Genomic DNA, 20,580 nt, shown 5'->3' on the forward strand with positions numbered 1-20,580 from the left:
CCCCCAACTTGTACTCAGCTCTTTCTGGCTATATAATTCAGTTTAAAGTTTTTAATGTTTATTTATTAGTGTCACAATAAATTATATTAACACTGCAATGAAGTTACTGTGAAAATTCCCTAATCGCCACGCTCTGGTGCCTATTCGGGTACATTGAGGGAGAATTTAGCACAGTCAGTGCACCTAACCAGCACATCTTTCGGACTGTGGGAGGAAACAGGAGCATGCGGCGGAAACCCACACAGACACGGGGAGAATGTGCAGATTCCACGCAGACAGTGACCCAAGTTGGGAATTGAACCCGTGTCTCTGGCGCTGTGAGGCAGCAGTGCTAACCACTGTGCAGCCATGCTGCCTGACTGCTGCTTTACAATGATTAGGCACGCTGAATGTTGAATCAATTTATACCTGGCAGATTTCCAAAAAGGTGTCCAAGGATGTGTAGGTTAGGTAGATTGACTGTGGTGAATTGCCCTTAGCCTTCCAAGGTGTGTAAGTTAGATGGATTAGTCATGGGAAATGTGTGGGGTTACAGTGATCGGGCGGGGGAGAGGGCCTGGATAAGGTACTCTGTCAGAAACAGTTGGTGCAGACTTGATGGGCCGAATGGCCTCATCCTCCTCCTGCACTGTAGGGATTCTATGATCTTACAGTTCTGTTCTCAGATTGTGTGATGCCTAATTTGTGTGTCTTCCTGCACACAGTTAGTTACATTTGCCTGGATAAATCTCAGCCACTATTCTTCCAGCCATTTATTATGTCTAACTCATTAGAACTGCCTCCTCATTTGCCCTTTCAGTCATGTGATAATGCCTGATCCACTACTTTTTAACAAAACGTGTTAACAGAAGGGTATGAATTCAGAGAGTGGGATGATTGAATCTTTCCTGCTACCTTGTGGAAATGTACTTTGTTACTCTGTCATTATTACTTTTGTGAATCCTGTTTCTCCCCAGGATGGTGATGAAGAAAAAGGGATAGTTGTCGCATTTCTTGTAGCTTTTATTACCTGTGCGTTTCAGGTAAGGTTAGCATTCCTTTTAACTTTGATCAGACAAAACTTTTTGCACATAAAACCTCTCTAAATTCACATCACGATCTTACTGGGTGCAGGTGGATTGAGGCTGGGTCAACAGAGGAAGATGGGTTTGATCAGAGAGGAGGAAGGATGGTCCCAGTGAATTGCCTCCAAAAAGAAGCAAGAAGGCTGAGGTTCACCAAAGATCCTTTGTTATGAAAGAGTTTGATAGGGTAGATATAACAAAAGATGTTCCCACTTGTGAGTGGGATGAGGCACAATATCTAGTGAAGGCGATGGGATTCTTGTCCTCTTTTTGAAAAGGTCCACTGCATTTAGGTGCTCAAAGTACAAGTGCCATGGTTTTGCTGGGATCAAGAACCTGACCCCAGAGGTCTGGGGATGCTGCCCATTGTGAGCTGAACAGACTAGCAGCTCTTCTGTACTCAGCAGCGCCATTGGGATGGCAGTGGCTTCTGACAGTAGGATACCTGAGGTCTTGGGTCAAGGGGGGACCATGGCGCAGGCAGGTGAGAGTAGGATGGGAGATAGTGGGGGAGTCCAGAACCAGGGCTCACAGTCTGAGGATTCAGGGTAGACCGTTTAGGACGGAGGTGAGGAGACATTTCTTCACCCAAAGAGTGGTGAGCCTGTGGAATTCATTATCATAGGAAGTAGTTGATGCCAAAACATTAAATGTATTCAAGAAGTGGCTGGATATAGCACTTAGGGGCAAACGGGAGAAAGCAGGATTAGGCTATTGAGTTGGATGACCAACCATGATCATGATGAATGGCGGAACAGGCTCAAAGGGCCGAATGGCTTCCTCCTGCTCCTGTCTTTTATGTTTCCATCTATGGAACTCACTGCCTCAGAGTGCAGTGGATGCAGAATCAATCAGTGGATTCAAGAAAGAGACAGATAAACGTTGGATCAAGCGGAATAAAGAACTATGGGGAAAAGGCAGGGAAGCAGGGGCACGATGAGATGGAGATCGGCTATGATGATATAGAATAACAGAGCTCAAAGGGCTGAATTGCCGACTCTTGCTCCTACTTCCGATGTTCCTAATAGCTCTCAGCGGAGTTGTCACTTTCTGATTCTGGGTCCCTCGATGAGGCACTGAGGGCCTTCTACCCACCACAACTTCATAAAAAGAGGTTTTGGAAATCTGGAACACCCCTCCCTCTAAAAGCTGTGGACGCTGGAACAGTTAAAGTGTTCAGGACTGAGATTGGTAGATTTTTTATTAAGTAAGGGTATCAAAGGCAGGTAAAGTGGAGTTGAGATACGGAGCAGTTGGGATCTGAGACAATGATGGTAGAAGCTTGAGGGGCTAAATGGCCTCCTGTTCTTATTCATGTTTAAGCTTGCCAAGGATTACTAAGTAAGGTAACACAAGGTAAATACATGGGGTTATGGGAATAGGGCCTAGGTGGGATTGTGGTTGGTGCAGACTCCATGGGTTGAATGGCCTCCTTCTGCACTGTAGGGATTCTATGATTCTACATCAAACAGTTTTTGATTTGTGTTTACCCTGCCTTCCTGTTTCATAGAATCATAAATCATAGAACCCCACAGTGCAGAAGGAGGCCATTCGGCTCTTTGAGCCTGCACCGACCATAATCCCAACCAGGCCCTATCCCCATGATCCCATGTATTTACCCTAGCTAGTGCCCCTGACACAAAGGGGCAATTTAACATGGCCAATCCACCTAACCCCGCACATCTCTGGACAGTGGTTCCAATGGCGGTCATTGTTTGAGCTACACCTCAACTGCCTTGTATGAATAAAGCATGGTTTTGTTCATCAACTCAAAAGACTGGGTTTTTTCTAACGGTTGATTTTATTTCTTTTCTAGTGTTACCTGTACCTGTTCTACGTCTCAGCGAGAATAATCAAGGCGGCTGGCGCGCTGATTCTCATTTGTATATGCAATTCTTACTTATTTGGCCTGAGGAACTTTTGGCAGATCTTCTTCCACATAGGGGTGGCTTCCCTGTCCACTCACCAGATCTTGGCCAGAAAGCTGACAGAGAGACTGCATGACTGTGGAGTCTGACACCCCAGGGCAGCCGAGACCAACCATCACACTTGCTGCCGGAGAGGATCGGTGACTGAGTGTCCTCCAATGTGCCTTCAATATTGTTCAATGATAATGTCACCTTCACCTCGGAGACCAAACCCTTCAAGACTTCATTGAGGGAACATGTTCCCAAAATGCAAGCCCCATCAACCGAGAAATGGACTTTCCTTGGCTGGGGAGGAAGGTGATGACTCAGTTGCAGTGTGCGACCTTCCAAATGCTTAACACTAATCTGCTAGTTCAGTGTGGGAAACTAAAACCACGGAGGCAACTAGATCAAAGTCCTCTGGCGCTGTGCAGGGAGAGTTGAAACCAAGAGTTAGCTTTCAAGGTATGGAGGGAAGGAGAGAACTGGACAGGGGAAGTGCAGATGTACTCAATCCTTACCTTCAAGTCACACATTCTAGCTTTATTTTTATTATCTCCATTATAAATTGCTCCTTCAATGTTTAAGAAGGCAATTGGCTGTGTAAACGTGCCTCACTGTCATACGACCTTTGCCTGTATTGGTCCTGCAGTGCCCCCCGCTGTGGGGAGGACGTAATTGCAAGGTGACGGGGTTACGTGGCCAGGTTCCATTCTAAACGTGGATGGAGCAACTTGTAATGGGAAAAGGTGATAAGAAGTGTGTTTTACTTACAAATATAAAGTACTACTAATGAATCAGCGATAGCTTTATATAACACACAAAGGTGACTTTAACACATTGTATGTTAAATTAAAAATCCCTTGCTCAGGCGACTGGGTCTTAAGATCTTTCACCATGCATACCTTGTGCAGGATTCATATTCGTTGATGGGGCAATTTCCTGAGATCTTTTGCATGGAGTTTTGCGACCCAGACCTTTATACGTAACTTCCTGCATTATATTGGGATTGTCATTTTAGGTAAGCCACTAGGAATTTGATGCAGGGATGTGAAAATGTTATCCAGTGATACTTCTGCATGTTGGTGGGGAGGGAGGTCTTCTTTCATGCAGTTGAGAGTGGATGGGACAGCAGAGAGGGAGTTTGTCACTGTATTAGATTGTGGCCTGGCCTGGAACTGCTCAACACTGAGTCTCCTGAACGGATGCCCGACGAAGACAACACATCCCTTGACAAGCGCAAAAATTGGCCCAAGGTTTTTGAATAAGGGAAGAAGCCCTGTATTACCTGTTGGTATGTATATGTGTGCGTGTGACTTTGATCATGACTTTTTAAAAATAGATTAGCGTTTATTAATGGGCAAGGTCAGGAGATAAAATATCGGAATTTAGTCCAGTAATTCACATTTTCAAATAATAATTATACCGTTTTGGGAGGACGTAGCGTTATTTCTCTAGATCTCATCTGGCACAGGAGCTTTTGTTTTTCATTTAATAGTGCGGAGAGGATATTTTGAGCCTGTATTTATAACCAAACTACTCAAACCTTTCTCCTGCCGTAAGTACACCCAAGTTATTTAAACCCATGTTGTTTGTGCTCTGCAAAACCTTAGAAATAAGTGTCAGATATTCTTAGATCTTGATCCAGTTGCTAACTATTTTCTTTACTGTTGCACCACTAGATATATTTTTCAGGTGCTGTGAATACTTCAGCATTGTTTGCCGTGTCCACCTCTTCAGTTGCTTATTTCTTGTCTTGTCATTTAGGTTTGTGGGGCTGGAGTGTTTGGGAACCTGCTTTAAGGAACTAGTCAGAGCTACTATCTTCCTATGTTTCAAAGCCAGACTGTCCCAGACCTTTCTCGATCAGCACAGTCCCAAAAGGTTACCTGCCCTTTTGTCACTGCCTTCAATGGGCAACACAGGCAGCACAGTAGTTAGCACTGCTGTCTCACAGCGCCAGGGGCCCGGGTTCAATTCTGGCCTTAGGTGACTGTCTGCGCAGAGTCTGCATGTTCTCCCCGTGTCTGCGTGGGTTTCCTCCGGGTGCTCCGGTTTCCTCCCACACCCCAAAGATGTGCTCTTAGGCTGATTGGTATACCAAATTCACACTATTCTCCCCTGAATCTGGCTAAGTTAGGGGTTCCACTCGCAGACACGCAGGGCAGGGTAGGTGTAGGAGGATGCGGCGGCGCGGGCTCGTTGGGCCGAAGGGCCTGTTTCCCGTGCTGGGTTGTTCTTTGTTCTTTGTTTATCTCCTATGTTATATTATCAAAACCCGAGCTCCTGCTGTGGGGAAAGGTCCGATTATAACGTCATCAGTGCAGGTTAGGTGGGTTGGCCATGCTAAAGTGTCCCTTAGTATCAGGGGGATTAACAGGGTAAATACTTGGGGTTACGGAGATAGAGCATGGGTGGGATTGTGGTCAGTGCAGACTCGATGGGCTGAATTGCCTCCTTCTGCACTGTAAGGATTCTGTGATTCTTTGATTCTTCCTGCATGTCCTGCACTCTCCTCAGCCTCTAAACATTAAACCTTCCATCATCTAAAACTGGAATGCCACCTTTCCATTCGGATACAGTCACAGTGATTCAGTGCAACTTGTTACAATCACTGGCTTCCAAAAGACAGATTTTTCAGCCCCAGGATGGTACTGCCTGTCCGGTGCACGATCCAATGGATTACAGCTCACTTTCCACCCAAGATGGCACACATGCCTCAGGATGGAGCAGGTTTCAAAGGGAAGGTTATATTCTTTGGGTGGCCTGGGATTTGATGAATTGGGCATCTTCTAAAATGTTTAATCAGTGGCAGTCCTTTGGCATCTGAGAACGTGAATGGAAATCTCGTGTCGATGTTTAAATCATAGATATTCAGATGACACCTAACAGTTGGTAAATCTGTCTTGTTTATGCTACAGCTGCGCAACGTTGCAAATGCAGTTTGAAAGGTAGAATTGTGACTATTGCTAGCCATGCATCTTTCATAGCATTCGTACAGCACAATAGGAGGCCATTTGACCCATTGAGTCTGCATCAACTGTCTAAAGGAGTGTTTTACCTACACCGTCTCCCCACACCCTACTATCCCTGTCACTCCAAACATTTCCCAAGGCTAATCCCCCAATCTACACATTTTAGAACACTAAGGGGTAATTTGGCATGGCTGAATCCATCAGCACATCTTTGGAGTGTGGGAGCCAGACAAAACCCATGCAGACACGAGGAAAACATGCAAACTCCACAGACAGTGGTCCAAACCGGGAATCGAGCCCGGTCCCTGGCGCTGTGAGACAGCAGTGCTAGGCGCTGTGAGACAGCAGTGCTAACCACTGTGCCACCGTGGTTGCATTGATCCCAATGGGCGGTGATTGTAATGATGGTGTCACTAGCTAGCCTACAAAGGTGCTTCACATTAATCATCTGCCATTGTAGGGTGTTGTCAGTTTTAAGTCTACTGATTGCCATGAAACAATTGTCAATTGTCAGAAAAGCCATCTGGTTCATTAATGTCCTTTAGGGAAGGAAATCTGCTGTCCTTACCTGGTCTGGCCCACATGACTGCAGAGCCACAGCAATGTGGTTGACTCTCAACTGCCCTCCAAGGGCAACTAGGGGTGAACAGTAAATGCTGGCCAGCCAGCCAGCGACACCCATGTCCCACGAACTAATTAAACCATTTTTATTGTATCACCCAGGTTCTGCTAAATCAAGCAATGCCAATCCTTCGACCATCATGTGATCCCGCAAGTGTAGTGGGAGCAGAATCTGTCGGGGAAATTGCAGAAGCACGACCTGTGTAATGAGAGAGGTTTATTTATTTCCAATTTGACATAGCTGGCAAGGCTGGCATTTACCTAGTGACCCTCAAGGTGATGGGATCAGGGTATTGAATTTGATGATCAGTCATGATCATAATGAATGGCGGAGCAGACTCAAAGGGCCTACTCCTGCTTCTAGTTTCTGTGAATCTTCCTGAACCACTGCAGCCCAGTTGTTTAAAAGAAACACGATGAGATAAAGCTTTCTGGAAATTTGGGCACAGCGACAACGAAGAAATGATTTTACCCAACGTGATTTTGCAGTTAAATTATCCGATTAACAATCCTGCTTACTTCAGTTTTGATGCACAGGGTGTCAAGCGGGATTTTAATATTTTACAACACATATTATTGAGAGAAGTTTTTTACTATACATTTTATTTATTTCAAGTGTAATGCCTTGGCTAACAATTTAGTATAAATTTGGTACTGTGGATGATGTCATTGGTGTTCTAGCATCACCAAACTTGAACAGAGATTTTGGAGCAAGAGTGATTATTTTTTGTGATGCACTAGTTAAATAGTGACAACTTGATTCTGCACTAAGAAACTTAAAATTTAAATAGCAGGCTGATGCGTAGCTAAAGGGACCTGCTCAAACCTAATGCACGGTATAATTTACAGCACATAAAGAGCCTAGTTGGCCCATCTAACCTCTGCTAGTTCTCTACAAGAGCAATTTAATCTAGTCCCACTCCCCCTGTTCTTTTTCTATATCTTTGCAAGTGTTTTATTTCCAGGTGTTTATCCAGTTTCCTTTTGAAAGCCATCGTTGAACGTGACTCCACCAAACTATCAGGCATTGCGTTCAGTTCTTCCTTCACTTCGTCTTTTGCCCTTCGTCAGTGTCCTCTGGTTATTGAACCATCTGACTAGGTTTTAACCATAGATCCACTTCAGATAATGCACCAGGACTCTCGTTACCTGGTAAATTTTGATCTGATTTATTATTGTCACATGTATTAGTACACAGTGAAAAGTATTGTTTCTTGCATGCTATACAGACAAAGCGTACCATTCATAGAGAAGGAAAGGAGAGGGTGCAGATTGAAGTGTTACAGTCATAGCTAGGGTGTAGAGAAAGGTCAACTTATTGCGAGGTAGGCCCATTCAAAAGTCTGATAGCAGCAGGGAAGAAGCTGTTCTTAAGTCGGTTGGTATGTGACCTCAGACTTCTGTATCTTTTTCCCGACGGAAGAAGGTGGAAGAGAGAATTCCGGGGTGCGTGGGGTTCTTAATTATGCTGGCTGCTTTCCCGAGGCAGTGGGAAGTGTAGACGGAGTCAGTGGATGGGAGGTTGGTTTGAATGATGGACTCCAAATGATCTCCAAACTGGCCAGTGCTGCCTCCTAGCTGTTCATCTGGAATTGTGTAGGGTTTGAAGAGTTTTTATTCAGGGGACTGGGTTAGTGAAGCATCATGCAAGTGTGGTTCTGAATCAGTCTGGATCACTGCTCAATTGTGAGCAGTGGCTACGTGGCAATACTGAGGGCAGAAGTGACCTTAATGAACATGGTGGCACGGTGGTTAGCACTGCTGCCTCACAGTGCCAGGGGCCCAGGTTCGATTCCCGGCTTGGGTCACTGTCTTGTGGAATTTGCACATTCTCCCCGTGTCTGCATGGCTTTTCTCCAGGTGCTCTGGTTTCCTCCTGCAGCCCAAAGATGTGCAGGTTAGGTTGATTGGCCATGCTAAATTGCCCTTTGGTGTCAGAGGGATGAGGAGGGTAAATGTGTGGGATTACAGGGATAGGGCCTAGATGGGATTGTTTCGGTGTAATCTCAATGGGCCGAATAGCCTCCTTCTGCACTGTAGATTTTATGAAACGCGTTCTGTGCACTGATTTTAAAAATAAGTCCATGAAGTTCCTGTCCTGCGAACGCTTAGAATCATAGAATCCCCTACAGAGCAGAGCCTGTACTGTGGAGTTTGCACATTCTCCTCGTGTCTGCGTGGGTTTCCTCCGGGTACTCTGGTTTCCTCCCACAGTCCAAAGATGTGTGGGTTAGGTTGATTGGCCATGCTAAGACATTGCCCCTTAGTGTCTAGGGATGCATGGGTTAGAGGGATTAGTGGGTATAATATGTAGGGATATGGGTGTGGGATTGTGTTCGGTGCAGACTCGATGGGCCAAAGGGCCTCTTTCTGCACTGTGGGGTTCTATAATCTATGACCACAATCCCCAGAACCCCATACATTTACCTGAGTTAGTTTCTCTGACACTAAAGGGAATTTAGCATGGCCAATCCATCTAACCTGCACATCGTTGGATCGTGGAAGGAAACTGGAGCACCTGGAGGAATCCTGTATAGACACGGGGAGAACGTGCAGAGACAGTGACCCAAGGCCGGAGTTGAACCCGGGTCCCTGGCACTGCGAGGCAGCAGTGCTGATCCTTGCTAGCCTCGTCACTGACGAAGGCTGCATTTTGTATCATTCTTTGTTATAAACTTTATAAGATTTTAAATTATTTGTGTGAAATTATATTGACTTGCGTTAGATAGGAAGATAAGCAGCACGCAAACCCTCAGTACATGTGGAAGGTAATTGCTCATCAGTGACTGCAGTAAGAGAAATACGAGGGCATCCTGGTTTTATACCTGTTGACTTGTCTAAAGCTTTGTAAAAATTGACCCGATGGGGAATGGTGCTATTTTGGGGTAGATTGGAAAGCGCAGCTGTTCGTATGGTGGAGGTTTACCCCGTGGGATTGTTGACATTGGAATGAAGGTTGGTTTTGACTTTGTACAATAAAGGGGGTGATTCTCAGCACAGCGTTCCCCATTTTCATTGATCTAATTGAATGGCAGAACCAGCCCAGTAGACAGGCTTGCTCCCATTCCCATTATCTTCAGTGGGAGTGTCCTGTGACAGGCAGAGGAATCGATATTTGACCTCTTGACACTACCGCCCAGACTCCAACTTAACCCAGGTTTTTCTTTGCCGTCTTCATCAAGCTGACAAGTGAAAGTTTGCAATTATTTTCCAGGAAATGTGATAGAAAGGGAGCAGCAGAAGATCCAGCTTGCTTCCAGCAAGAGCGCTGCATGTGGCTGAGGTCAGGCTCAGCCAGTTAGGAGCCCCGCATGCCTGTGTCTAGTGATGCCTCCGCCTGTATCCATGAGAGCAGAATAGTTGGGTTACAGGGAGCTGGGAAAGTTTTGCAATGTGTGGGAGCACTAGAACTTTTAAATATAGGAAAGCACCAACATGTCTCTATTTTTGTGCATCAGCTACTTGTTGCTCCCTCAGTCCCTGCATTGTGTGTATTTGGGCCCGTGTTTGTGTGCATGTGTGTTTGGTCCCATGTTTATGTGCATGTGTGGGCCCCTGTGTGTGTGCGTGCGTGTCTGGGCCTGTATGTGTGTGTGTGCATGCGTGTCTGGGCCCCTGTTCGTGTGTGTGTGTGTCTGTGCGTCTGTGTGTCTGGGACTGGGCCCCTGTGTGTGCGTGTGTGTCTGGGCCCCTGTTTGTGCATGTGTGCGTGCGTGTCTGGGCCCCTGTTTGTGCGTGTATGTGTGCGTGTCTCGGCCCATGTTTGTTTGTGTGCGTGCGTGCCTGGGCCCGTGTTTGTTTGTGTGCGTGTGTGGTGGATCTCACTACTGGATTGGCGAGTTGGCATGTTACTTAAACTAGTACATACATTGTGTAGTTTGTACATTGTCCCAAATTCTCTGGAGTTCAGGAGGTTTGCTGGGGTGGTGGGGAGGGATCTGCCTCAAGTGAGGATAGTGAGGATGAGATACAGATGAAGTGAAGGAATATTGCGACACACCAGTGGGGCTTCATGGCTGATTATTGCTGCAAATCTCACCAAATGCGGAAAGTTTTTCTTTAAAAAACTTAAAACATTACTCCATTTGCTCAGCCTTTTTATTGACTTGAAAACAGCAATAGGGGCTTTTGTTCAATCTCCGCAGTTTACCAGCTCTTGCTTTGCACATTGGCTGGCTGACTGGTGGGTATCTTTTGGGAAGTTGCATTGACCTGTGGAGTTTGTCATGTTTAATGAACGTACAGTCATCGGGTTCACAGAAACAGAAAACGCCGGAGATACTCAGCAGGTCAGACAGCAGCTGTGGCGAGAGAATAGAGCCAGCGTTTCGAATCTGGATGATCCTTCTTCAGTTCCAGTGATGGCTGAGTACAAGCTATATATCGATGTGGAAGAAACTGATGTGGACATTATTTACCATCATAGAATCCTTACAGTGCAGAAGAAGGCCATTCAGCCCATCGAGCCTGCGTTTACCCTGTCAATCTCTTTGACAGTAGGGGCAATTTAGCATAGCCAATCCACCTAACCCGCACATCTTTGACCTGTGGGAGGAAAGAGGAGCACCCGGAGGAAACCCACGCAGACACTGCGAGAACGTGCAGACTCCACACACACTGATCTGAGGCTGGAATTGAACCTGGATCCCTGGTGCTGTGAGGCAGCAGTGCTAATCACTGTGCCACCCTGCTGCCCCTCCCTAGCCAGACTCACTAGAACACTGCATACACAAAGTCCATGCCTCTACTCACTGACACCCAGAAACTAGTTCCATACTGACCCACAGATGGCTCATTCTAAAATGACGAGGAGTGGCATTTGAAATCTTTCTGGGTGGTCGAATTGCCTGCCCACTTCCCCCCCGCTCCTTTTTAAAAGCTTATACGGCAAGGACAATGGTTATTCAGCGAAGCTGACAAGGTGTAAGGCTATTTATCTCAGCAGGGAAACCAGTCACTGAAAGGATCTGGGGCAGAGGCCTGAGTTTAGAAAACAGAGGGGGTCTGGGATCATCAAATTCTCTCCTGCTTTTTTGAGTATTACGAGAGTTACAGAAGGCTGTCTTTTCAAAGTTACCTCTGGACTAGGTCAAAGTTTGTAAAATAAAATGATATTTATGTGGCAGTCATAGGTACGTGTACAATCTTACAGCTTAAAACTGTACAGATAGGCACAGTTAAATCTGTTTTGAAGTATATTTATAAACTTTCTCCTTGCGTGGAAAGGTGTAGCTTTCAAAACAATTAATTTTGCACTGTCCTGCAATAACTGAAGGGAATTCTTTCTTGATATTTTATATGCTTTGTTTCCCATCCGTCTCATTTACATTGCATGTCAAACTAAAATTTCTTTATGCATTGTCAAAGGAATTACTGAAAAATAAAGATCTATTCTGCAAACGTCTTCTTATTTTGGTCCAAGTTGATGGACCGAAGAGCCTTTCTGCTACTGTATGACTCTGTGACTCTTAAGTTACCCAAAGCAAAGCACAAGAATAGCTGATCTCAGTTGAAGTCTGAAAAGAACACAACAACACACATGGGCGGCACAGTGGTTAGCACTGCTGCATCACAGCGCCACGGACCAGGGTTCGATTCCCAGCTTGGGTCACTGTGCCAAGTCTACACGTTCTCCCAGTATCTCTTGGACTGTGGGAGGAAATCCACACTCCACAGCCTGAAAGACATGCTGGTTTGCTGAATTGGCTGTCCTAAATTCTCCCTCAGTGTGCCCAAACAGGCGCTGGAGTGTGGCGACTTGTGGATTTTCACAGTAACTTCACTGCGGTGTTAATGTAAGCATACTTGTGACAATAATAAATAAATTAAAAAGACAACTTGATTGCCAGGATGCAGAGAATAATGGCTCTCTAGTTTTGCTTATAAACCCACTACAAACCTTCCAAATCAGCTGCTACTGGGATTGGGTCTATTCCAATGTTCAGCTATTTGGGGACTTTAGTAACAAGCAGCAAGACTTTACCTCGCTGGCAGGTTTGTGGGTAGGAAAGTGGATGAAGGACTTCTCAGCTGGCCTTCCCACTTTGCTCCTGCCATCTGCAATTTTACACTGGAACATGCCCCAATTGAGCTCACTTAAGGGATGTTTCCTCATCCAGCCTCCATTTTCAGGCTGGCAGGAGTTGTTTCGGGGTAAGGGGGAAACTGGAGAACTAATCATTAGCCTCGGGCAGGGAACAGGAGAGAGCTGGTACCACCATCAGCAGCCTCATTTACCAGAATCCCACCACCCCGAAAAAAATGGACTGATCTCTGCAGGTCTCCTGTGCCCTGTCCAGTCTCACCATCAACACACCTTCTGACTCAATACCCCAATTCCCCAGCCCCACAGTGACTCACTTCAACACCCCTGTGGCTCATCTCTCTCCCAAACTACCCCTGTGGCTCATCTCCACCAGTCTCCTCTGAGACTCATCCCTCCAAAAGTTCCCCAATCCCCCTTGTGATTCACCCCTCCACCACCTCCCATTCTGTCCTAAGATCCCAATCTGCCCCTGGTTGTGGGCTTGGCTTGCAGTCCCAGTCCTGTCCACAGCAACCTCTGGCGCTGCAGGGACTTGACAGCTTTGGCCAGTCTGATTGTCCGGCAGCTCTGAGATGGGACTCCCTCCCGAGTGAGGGGCTCGAGTCCTGCCTCCAGCCAATTCTACGGCAGGGTCGTTTGGACTCAATGTTAACTCTTTCTCACTCCACAGATGCTGCCAGACTGGTTGGGTTTATCCAGCATTTTCTGCTTTTAGTCCAGCCAACACCCTCTCCACATCCACCTTGTCAAGACCTCACAAGATCTTGTATGTTTCAATCTTCTAAACCCCAGCAGGTACAAGCCAAGAGCGTCCAGCCTTTCCTCATAAGACAAGCTGCCCATTCTAGTTATTACTGTGGGTAAATGTGGGATCATCCATTTTGGTAGGAATAACAGCAAAATGGACTATTATTTAAATACAGAAGAGCATAAGAAATAGGAGCAGGAGTAGGCCATCTAGCCCTTCGAGCCTGCCCCGCCATTCAATAAGATCATGGCTGATCTGAAGTGGATCAGTTCCACTTTCCCGCTTTCTCCCCATAACCCTTAATCCCCTTGTCTATCAGAAACCTATCTACCCGTGACTTAAATATATTCAGCGAGGTACCGTCCACCACTTCGACGGGCAGAGAATTCCAGAGATTCACCACCCTTTGAGTGAAGAAGTTCCTCCTCAACTCCGTTCTAAACTGCTCCCCCCCCACACCCCCCGCAACCCCTGACTTATTTTGAGACTATGCCCTCTAGTCCTGCTATCCTTTCTGAGCGGGAAGAATCTCTCTACCTCTACCCTATCTAGCCCCTTCGTTATCTTGTAAGTCTCTATAAGATCCCCCCTCAGCCTTCTAAACTCTGACGAGTACTGACCCAGTCTAATTAATTTCTCCTCATAGGCTAACCCCCTCATCTCCGATATCAGCCTGGTGAACTTTCTAATAAATAGAAGAAGCAAATAGTAACAAAATGCAGTATGCTGCTGTGCAGAGGGATCTGGGTGTCCTTGTGCAAGAATCTCAAAGAGTTGGTTTGCAGGTACAGCAGGTAATTAAGAAGGCAAATGGAATTTTGTCCGTCATTGCTAGAGGGATGGAGTTTAAAAACAGCGAGATTATGTTGCAGCTGTATAAGGTGCTGGTGAGGCCACACCTGGAATAATGTGTATAGTTTTGGTCTCCTTACTTGAGAAAGGATATACTGGCACTGGAGGGAGTGCAGAGGAGATTCACTAGGTTGATGCCGGAGTTGAGAGGATTGGCTTAAGAGGAGACACTGAGTAGACTGGGGTTATACTCATTGGAATTCAGAAAAATGAGGGGAGATCTTATAGAAACATATAAGATTATGAAGGGAATAGATAAGATAGAAGCAGGGAAGTTGTTTCCACTGGCGGATGAAACTAGAACTAGGGGGCATGGCCTCAAAATAAGGAGAAGTAGATTTAGGCCTGAGTTGAGGAGAAACTTCTTTACACAAAGGGTTGTGAATCTGTGGAATTCCACGCCCAGTGAAGCAGTTGAGGCTACCTCACTGAATGTTTTTAAGGCAAGGATAGATAAATTTTTGAACAGTAAAGGAATTAAGGGTTTTGGTGAGCGGGAAAGTGGAGCTGAGTTCACAAAGAGATCAGCCATGATCGTACTGAATGGTGGAGCAGGCTCGAGGAGCCAGATGGCCTCCTCCTGCTCCTAGTTCTTATGTTCTCCTTGTCGGTGCAAAACCGATGGGTCAAATGGACTACTTCTACACAGTAGGGATTCTTAAAGTTTTAAAGTTTATTTATTAGTGTCACAAGTAGGCTTACGTTAACACTGCAATGAAGTTACTGTGAAAATCCCCTAGTCGCCACACTCTGGTGCCTGTTTGGATACACTGAGGGAGAATTTAGCATGACCAATGCAGCTAACCAGCATGTCATTTGGACTGTGGGAGGAAACCGGAGCACCCAGAGGAAACCCATGCAGACACAGGGAGAACGTGCAGACTCCAGTGACCCAAAGCTGGAAATCGAACCCAAGTGCCTGGCACTGTGAGGCAGCAGTGCTAACCACTGTGCCACCGTGCCGACCTGTATAAACCTTATAAAATAATGCAGTTCCTGAGACATATTATAGGTTTGAACTATAAAGTCAGAGTCTTAAATCAGTGCTCTATTTACTGACTAAGAATTCAAATTAATTAATCTCAAGCGACCTTTTGCTGATTTCAGACACTCACCACCCTCTGTGTGAAAAAATTGTCCCTGTGGACCCTTTTGCATCTCTCCCCTCTCACCTTAAACCTATGCTCTAGTTTAAGACTCCCCTACCTTTGGGAAAAGACCCATGTTGCTGATTGCTTGGGTTCATGTCGCACTATCTGTAACCCCCGTGACTTGTCTGGGTTTGCAAAACCTCACTTACTGTACTGTCTGGAGACAATACACATCTCTTTAAACTGTGATCAGTGCTCCTTCCACACACATTGTCGGCCACTTTAGGACTTGAACAGCAGGTTAGGTGTAAAGATTCGCATTCTAATCAGTAATCTCTAAACTGTCTGTGCTTTATATGCTCTGTCCGAGGCCAGAACTCTCCATTCACCTGACGAAGAGGGAGTCCCCTCGAAAGCTTGTGAGTTTACCATCAAATAAATCGGTTGGACTAAAACCTGGCGTTGTCAGACTTTTTACTGTGTTTACCCCAGTCCAACGCCGGCACATCCACATCCTGATTGCTTGCTGAGAGTGGAAGCCAACAAGATGTAGTTACTAAGTGTTGCCACTTGAGGATGCTGCAGTACCATTGTTGGAGATCAATTCTGCAGGCTCACAGATATTCTCAGTATTTTCAGTGAACAATTCCAGTTTGTTTTGGATATTTAGGATACAGTTTATTTAGGATACAAATGAGTGAATGCCTGGAGGATTCAGTAGGCATGCTCCCCTTTCACCTGTGAGATCAGGGCCTCATCCAGTCCAAATCGGGAATTTTTACAATTTTTTCATAGGGTTTTGTTTTGATTTGATCTGATTTATTATTGTCACATGTATTAGTGTACAGTGAAAAGTATTGTTTCTTGAGTGCGATACAAAGCATACCGTTCATAGAGAAGGAAAGGAGAGAGTGCAGAATGTTAGTGTTACAGATGTAGCCAGGGCATAGAGAAAGATCAACTTAATGCGAGGCAGGTCCATTCAAAAGTCTGACCGCAGAAGCTTTCTTGAGTTGGCTGGTACGTGTCCTCAGACTTTTGTATCTTTTTCCCCGCTGGAAGAAGGTGGAAGAGAGAATGTCCGGGGTGCGTGGAGCCCTTAATTATGCTGGCTGCTTTTCCCGAGGCAGCGGGAAGTGTAGACAGAGTCAATGGATGGGAGGCTGGTTTGTGTGATGGATTGGGCTTCGTTCTTTGTCCTTTGTAGCTTCTTGCGACAGAGCAGGAGCCCATACCAAGCTGTGATACAGCCAGAAAGAATGCTTTCTGTGGGGCATCTGTAAAAGTCGCTGAGAGTTGTAGAGGACATGCCAAATTTCCTTAGCCTCCTGAGAAAGTAGAGGCATTGGTGGCTTTTCTTAAGTATAGCATTGGTGTGGGGGGACCAGGACAGGTTGTTGGTGATCTGGATACCCAGAAACCTGAAGAACGTCACTGGCTGGGCCAGGATATATTGCCCAATATCGAATTCATGGAATCACAGAATCCCTAGTATGCAGGAAGAGGCCACTTGGCCCATCGAGCCTGCACTGACAACAATCTGACCCAGGTCGTATCCCTGTAACCCCACGTATCTGTCCTGCTTGGCATCCTGATGCTAAGGATCAATTTACCGTGGCCAATCCACCTTACCCGTACATCTTTGGACTGTGGGCGGAAACCGGAGCACCCGGAGGAAACCCACGTGCAGACTCCACACAGACAGTGACCCAGGAATCGAACCTGGGTCCCTGGCGCTGCGAGGCTATAGCGCTGACCACTGTGCCGCCGTGCCACCCCTTTAGAAGGTGGTAGTGAGCTGCCTTTGGGAAACGACCGCAGTCCATGTGGTGTAGGTACACCCACAGTGCTGTTAGGGAGGGCGTTCCAGGATTTTGACCCAGCGACAATGAAGCAACGGCCGATGTATTTTAAATCCGGACGGTGTGTGGCTTGGTGGAGGTATTCCGTACATCTGCTGCCTCCTATGTGGGAAGAGGCTGCGGGTTTGGCAGATGCTGAAGGAGCCTTGGATAATATTCCCCCACCTCCCCCATTCCTCTCCCCTGTGTCTGCTCTGGACCTGAGGGAGGTGGGCCCACACCTCCTGACCATTCAGTAAGAGAGATAATGCAACAGGTAACAACTTTGTGCATGAAATGTGTTGCAACATTCCAAAGGGATGTGGTAAGTTGCTGTATAAAGGCACAAATCTCTTCCCCCGCTTTGTCCAATGTGGTTTTTTTCTCTCTACTCAGAAGCTCCTGCAGTTTCCACCTTGGGGGAGACAGAGTGTTAGTGTGCACAAACCTTGTGTGCATTTCGAATATTAAATCCATCAGCTGATACCAAACTACTAAACGCAATAAATTACACATCGAAACATACATGCAAAATAGAAGCAGGAGTAGGCCATTTGGCCCTTCGAGCCTGCTCCTCCATTCATTGTGATCATGGCTGTTCATCAAATCCAATATCCTGACCCCCTCCCTTCCTCCCATATCCCTCGATCCCTTTAGCCCCAAGAGCTAAATCTAATTTCTTCTTGAAATCACACAATGTTTTGGCCTCAACTCCATTCTGTGGGAGTGAATTCCACACATTCACCACCCTCTGGGTGAAGAAATTTCTCCTCACCCTCAGTTCTAAAAGGTTTACCCCCTTATCCTCAAACTATGACCCCCTCGTTCTGGACTCCCCCACCATCAGGAACAATCTTTCTGAATCTACCCTGTCTAACCCTGTTAGAATTTTATAAGTTTCTATGAGATCCCCTCTCACTATTCTAAACTCCAGTGAATATAATCCTCACCAACTTAGTCTCTCCTCATATGACAGACCTGCCATCCCAGGAATCAGCCTGGTAAACCTTCGCTGTGCTCCCTCTATAGCAAGGACATCCTTCTTCAAAGAAGGAAACCAAAACTGCACACAATACTCCAGGTGTGGCCTCACCAACGCCCTGTACAAATACAGCAGGATATAAATCAGCTGGAGACCTGGGCCGAAAGATGGCAGATGGTATTTAACCCAACAAATGTGAGGTGATGTGATTTGGATGGTCTACTGCAGAAGGAAAGTGTACAATAAATGATAGAGCCCTTAGAAATATTAGCATACAGAGGGATTTAGACATACGGATCCACAGTTCCCTGAAGGTGGCAACCCAGGTGGACAAGGTGGTCAAGAAGGCGTACGGCATGTTGGCCTCCATTGGTTGGGGCGTTGAGTATCAGAATTGGAAAATGATGTTGCAGCTGTATAAGACTTTGGTTAGGCCGCATTTGGAGTACTGTGTACAATTCTCGTCGCCACACTACCGGAAGGATGTTGATGCATTGGAAAGGGTGCAGAAGAGATTTCCCAGGATGTTACCTGGTTTGGAGGATATGGACTATGAAGAAAGATTGAACAAACTTGGATTGTTTTCATTGGAGCGTCGGAGGATGAGGGGGGACCTGATCGAGGTTTACAAGATTATGACAGGCTTGGATAGAGTGGATAGTCAGAGTCTATTTCCCAGGATTGAAGGGTCAATTACTTGGGGGCAAAGGTTGAAAGTGAGAGGGGGAAAGTTTAAAAGAGACCTAAGGGGCAAGTTTTTCACACAGAGGGTGGTGAATGTCTGGAACGCGCTGCCGGAGGAGGTGGTGGAAGCTGATTCTATAACAATGTTCAAGAGGCATCTGGATAGATACATGAATAGGCCGGGAATAGAGGGATATGGACCAATAGAGGCAAGAAAATATTAGATTAGAGAGGCATCCGTGTCAGCACAGACTTGATGGGCCGAAGGGCCTGTTCCTGAGGTGTACTGTTCTTTGATGCAATTGGTTTACTGTTTGTTGTTCTTTGTAGATGTGGTTTAGTTGCATTGCCCCTGTATCTGGTAGTAGATATACCTGCAAGGCACAGCCTGGTACTGGCCTTGGCCTCTTTCCCAAATAGCATGTGTTTTATGTGTCCCTATAACTTTGCCTTGGTTGTGGCCTTTTGCACTGCTTGCATTGTCTGGCATCTACAAATTTCTGGAACATGTTCCCTGGTAGTCTTAAGACCCTCCCTCCCTTTCCTTGGCTGCCTGGGTGATGTGACTTGGGCTCCACCGTTGTAATGGATTCTCTGATACTTGAGGAACGAGGTCCCTCCCGCTAACGGGAGGACACTGCAGCCCCTTATAGTTCTTGAGCTCCTGTCTCTAGGTTCTCCGGTGATCCAGCTATCTCAGTGACCTTCTTGAGGACCAGATTGAGTTTGACCAATTTTTGAACCGCCACATTGTTAATACCAATCTGTCTCACAACGTGTCATTCAGGGTGGTCTGAATTCACAGTGGCCTGCCAATTTTCACAACCTGGTCAAAACTTCAGTGACAAATTCCCCAGGGGTTCATCGGGCTGTGTTAAAGTGACATCGCTGGAGTATCATAGAGCGCTCCCAATCTTTGTAATCTTTTACCAAATCTACTAACTCATTAAAGGTTTTTGAGTCAGGGCATCTGGATAGGTCAGACTTATATTGTGTTGAATGTCAAGATCCCGCATACCCTCAACTGGGTTAATTTTTGCTTTTCACCTCCCTCAATATTATTAGCCCAGAAGAGGTAATGGGTCCAATCTTCTACACTAGGTTTGAGGTTTACTGAAGACAGGCAGTTTTTTTAACCGGAGGAGAATGACTTGTTTTGATGAAGGTTGTCCAGAGTGATGAAGAAACTTGTTTTACTCCTCGTCGCCAATGTAATAATCTCGGTGAGGCCAGCCTTCTGTCACCGACACCCTTCACTTACACAATGAATAAAGCGCGGCTTCCGCAGCTACAGAACATCAGTAACTGAGGGACCCGGGTTCAATCCTGGCCTCGGATCACTGCCCGTGTGGAGTCTCCCCGTGTCTGTGCGGGTTTCCTCCGGGTGCTCCGGTTTCCTCCCACACCCTAAAGATGTGGGAGGATTAGGCCGATTGGTCATGAGCTCCGTGTCGGGGGGGGAATAGCAGGGCAAATGTGTGGGGTTATGGGAATAGGACCTGGGTGTGATGTGGTCAGCACAGACCCGATGGGCAGAATGGCCTCTTTCTGTACTGTAGGGATTCTACGGCTCGATGAAAAGCCCTGGAGACGGCTGGTTTTAATCTCCTGCTGCTCCTTTCTTATTGGGGACTGTCTGTTCACTCAGTCGGGGGAATCCGTACCCCGTGAGACCCACATCTATTGCCGAACCCCCGTGGCCATCATAAACAGTTATATTCTCTCTTGTTGGGGATGGTCATTTGTCCAGCATTTGTGTTCTCCAGACG

General features: G+C 46.4%; 1 protein-coding gene across 2 annotated transcripts in view; it reads left to right on the plus strand.

Annotated features, from left to right (window-relative positions):
* Positions 1 to 12,325, plus strand: part of sec22c (SEC22 homolog C, vesicle trafficking protein) — a 35,768-nt gene extending 23,443 nt beyond the window's left edge. Inside the window, exons 6-7 of one of the 2 annotated variants that reach the window (XM_080213539.1) lie at positions 957 to 1,022; positions 2,881 to 12,325. In XM_080213539.1, coding sequence (XP_080069665.1) covers positions 957 to 1,022; positions 2,881 to 3,081 — 267 coding nt within the window. In that variant the 3' untranslated portion in view covers positions 3,082 to 12,325. The remainder of the gene's footprint in view (positions 1 to 956; positions 1,023 to 2,880) is intronic. The other variant, XM_080213548.1, reaches the window with a different exon arrangement.
* Positions 12,326 to 20,580: the final 8,255 nt, after the last annotated feature.

This window comes from Carcharhinus amblyrhynchos, chromosome 2 (assembly GCF_965287045.1).
Source record: "Carcharhinus amblyrhynchos chromosome 2, sCarAmb.v2.hapA, whole genome shotgun sequence".
Taxonomy (NCBI): Eukaryota; Metazoa; Chordata; class Chondrichthyes; order Carcharhiniformes; family Carcharhinidae; genus Carcharhinus; species Carcharhinus amblyrhynchos.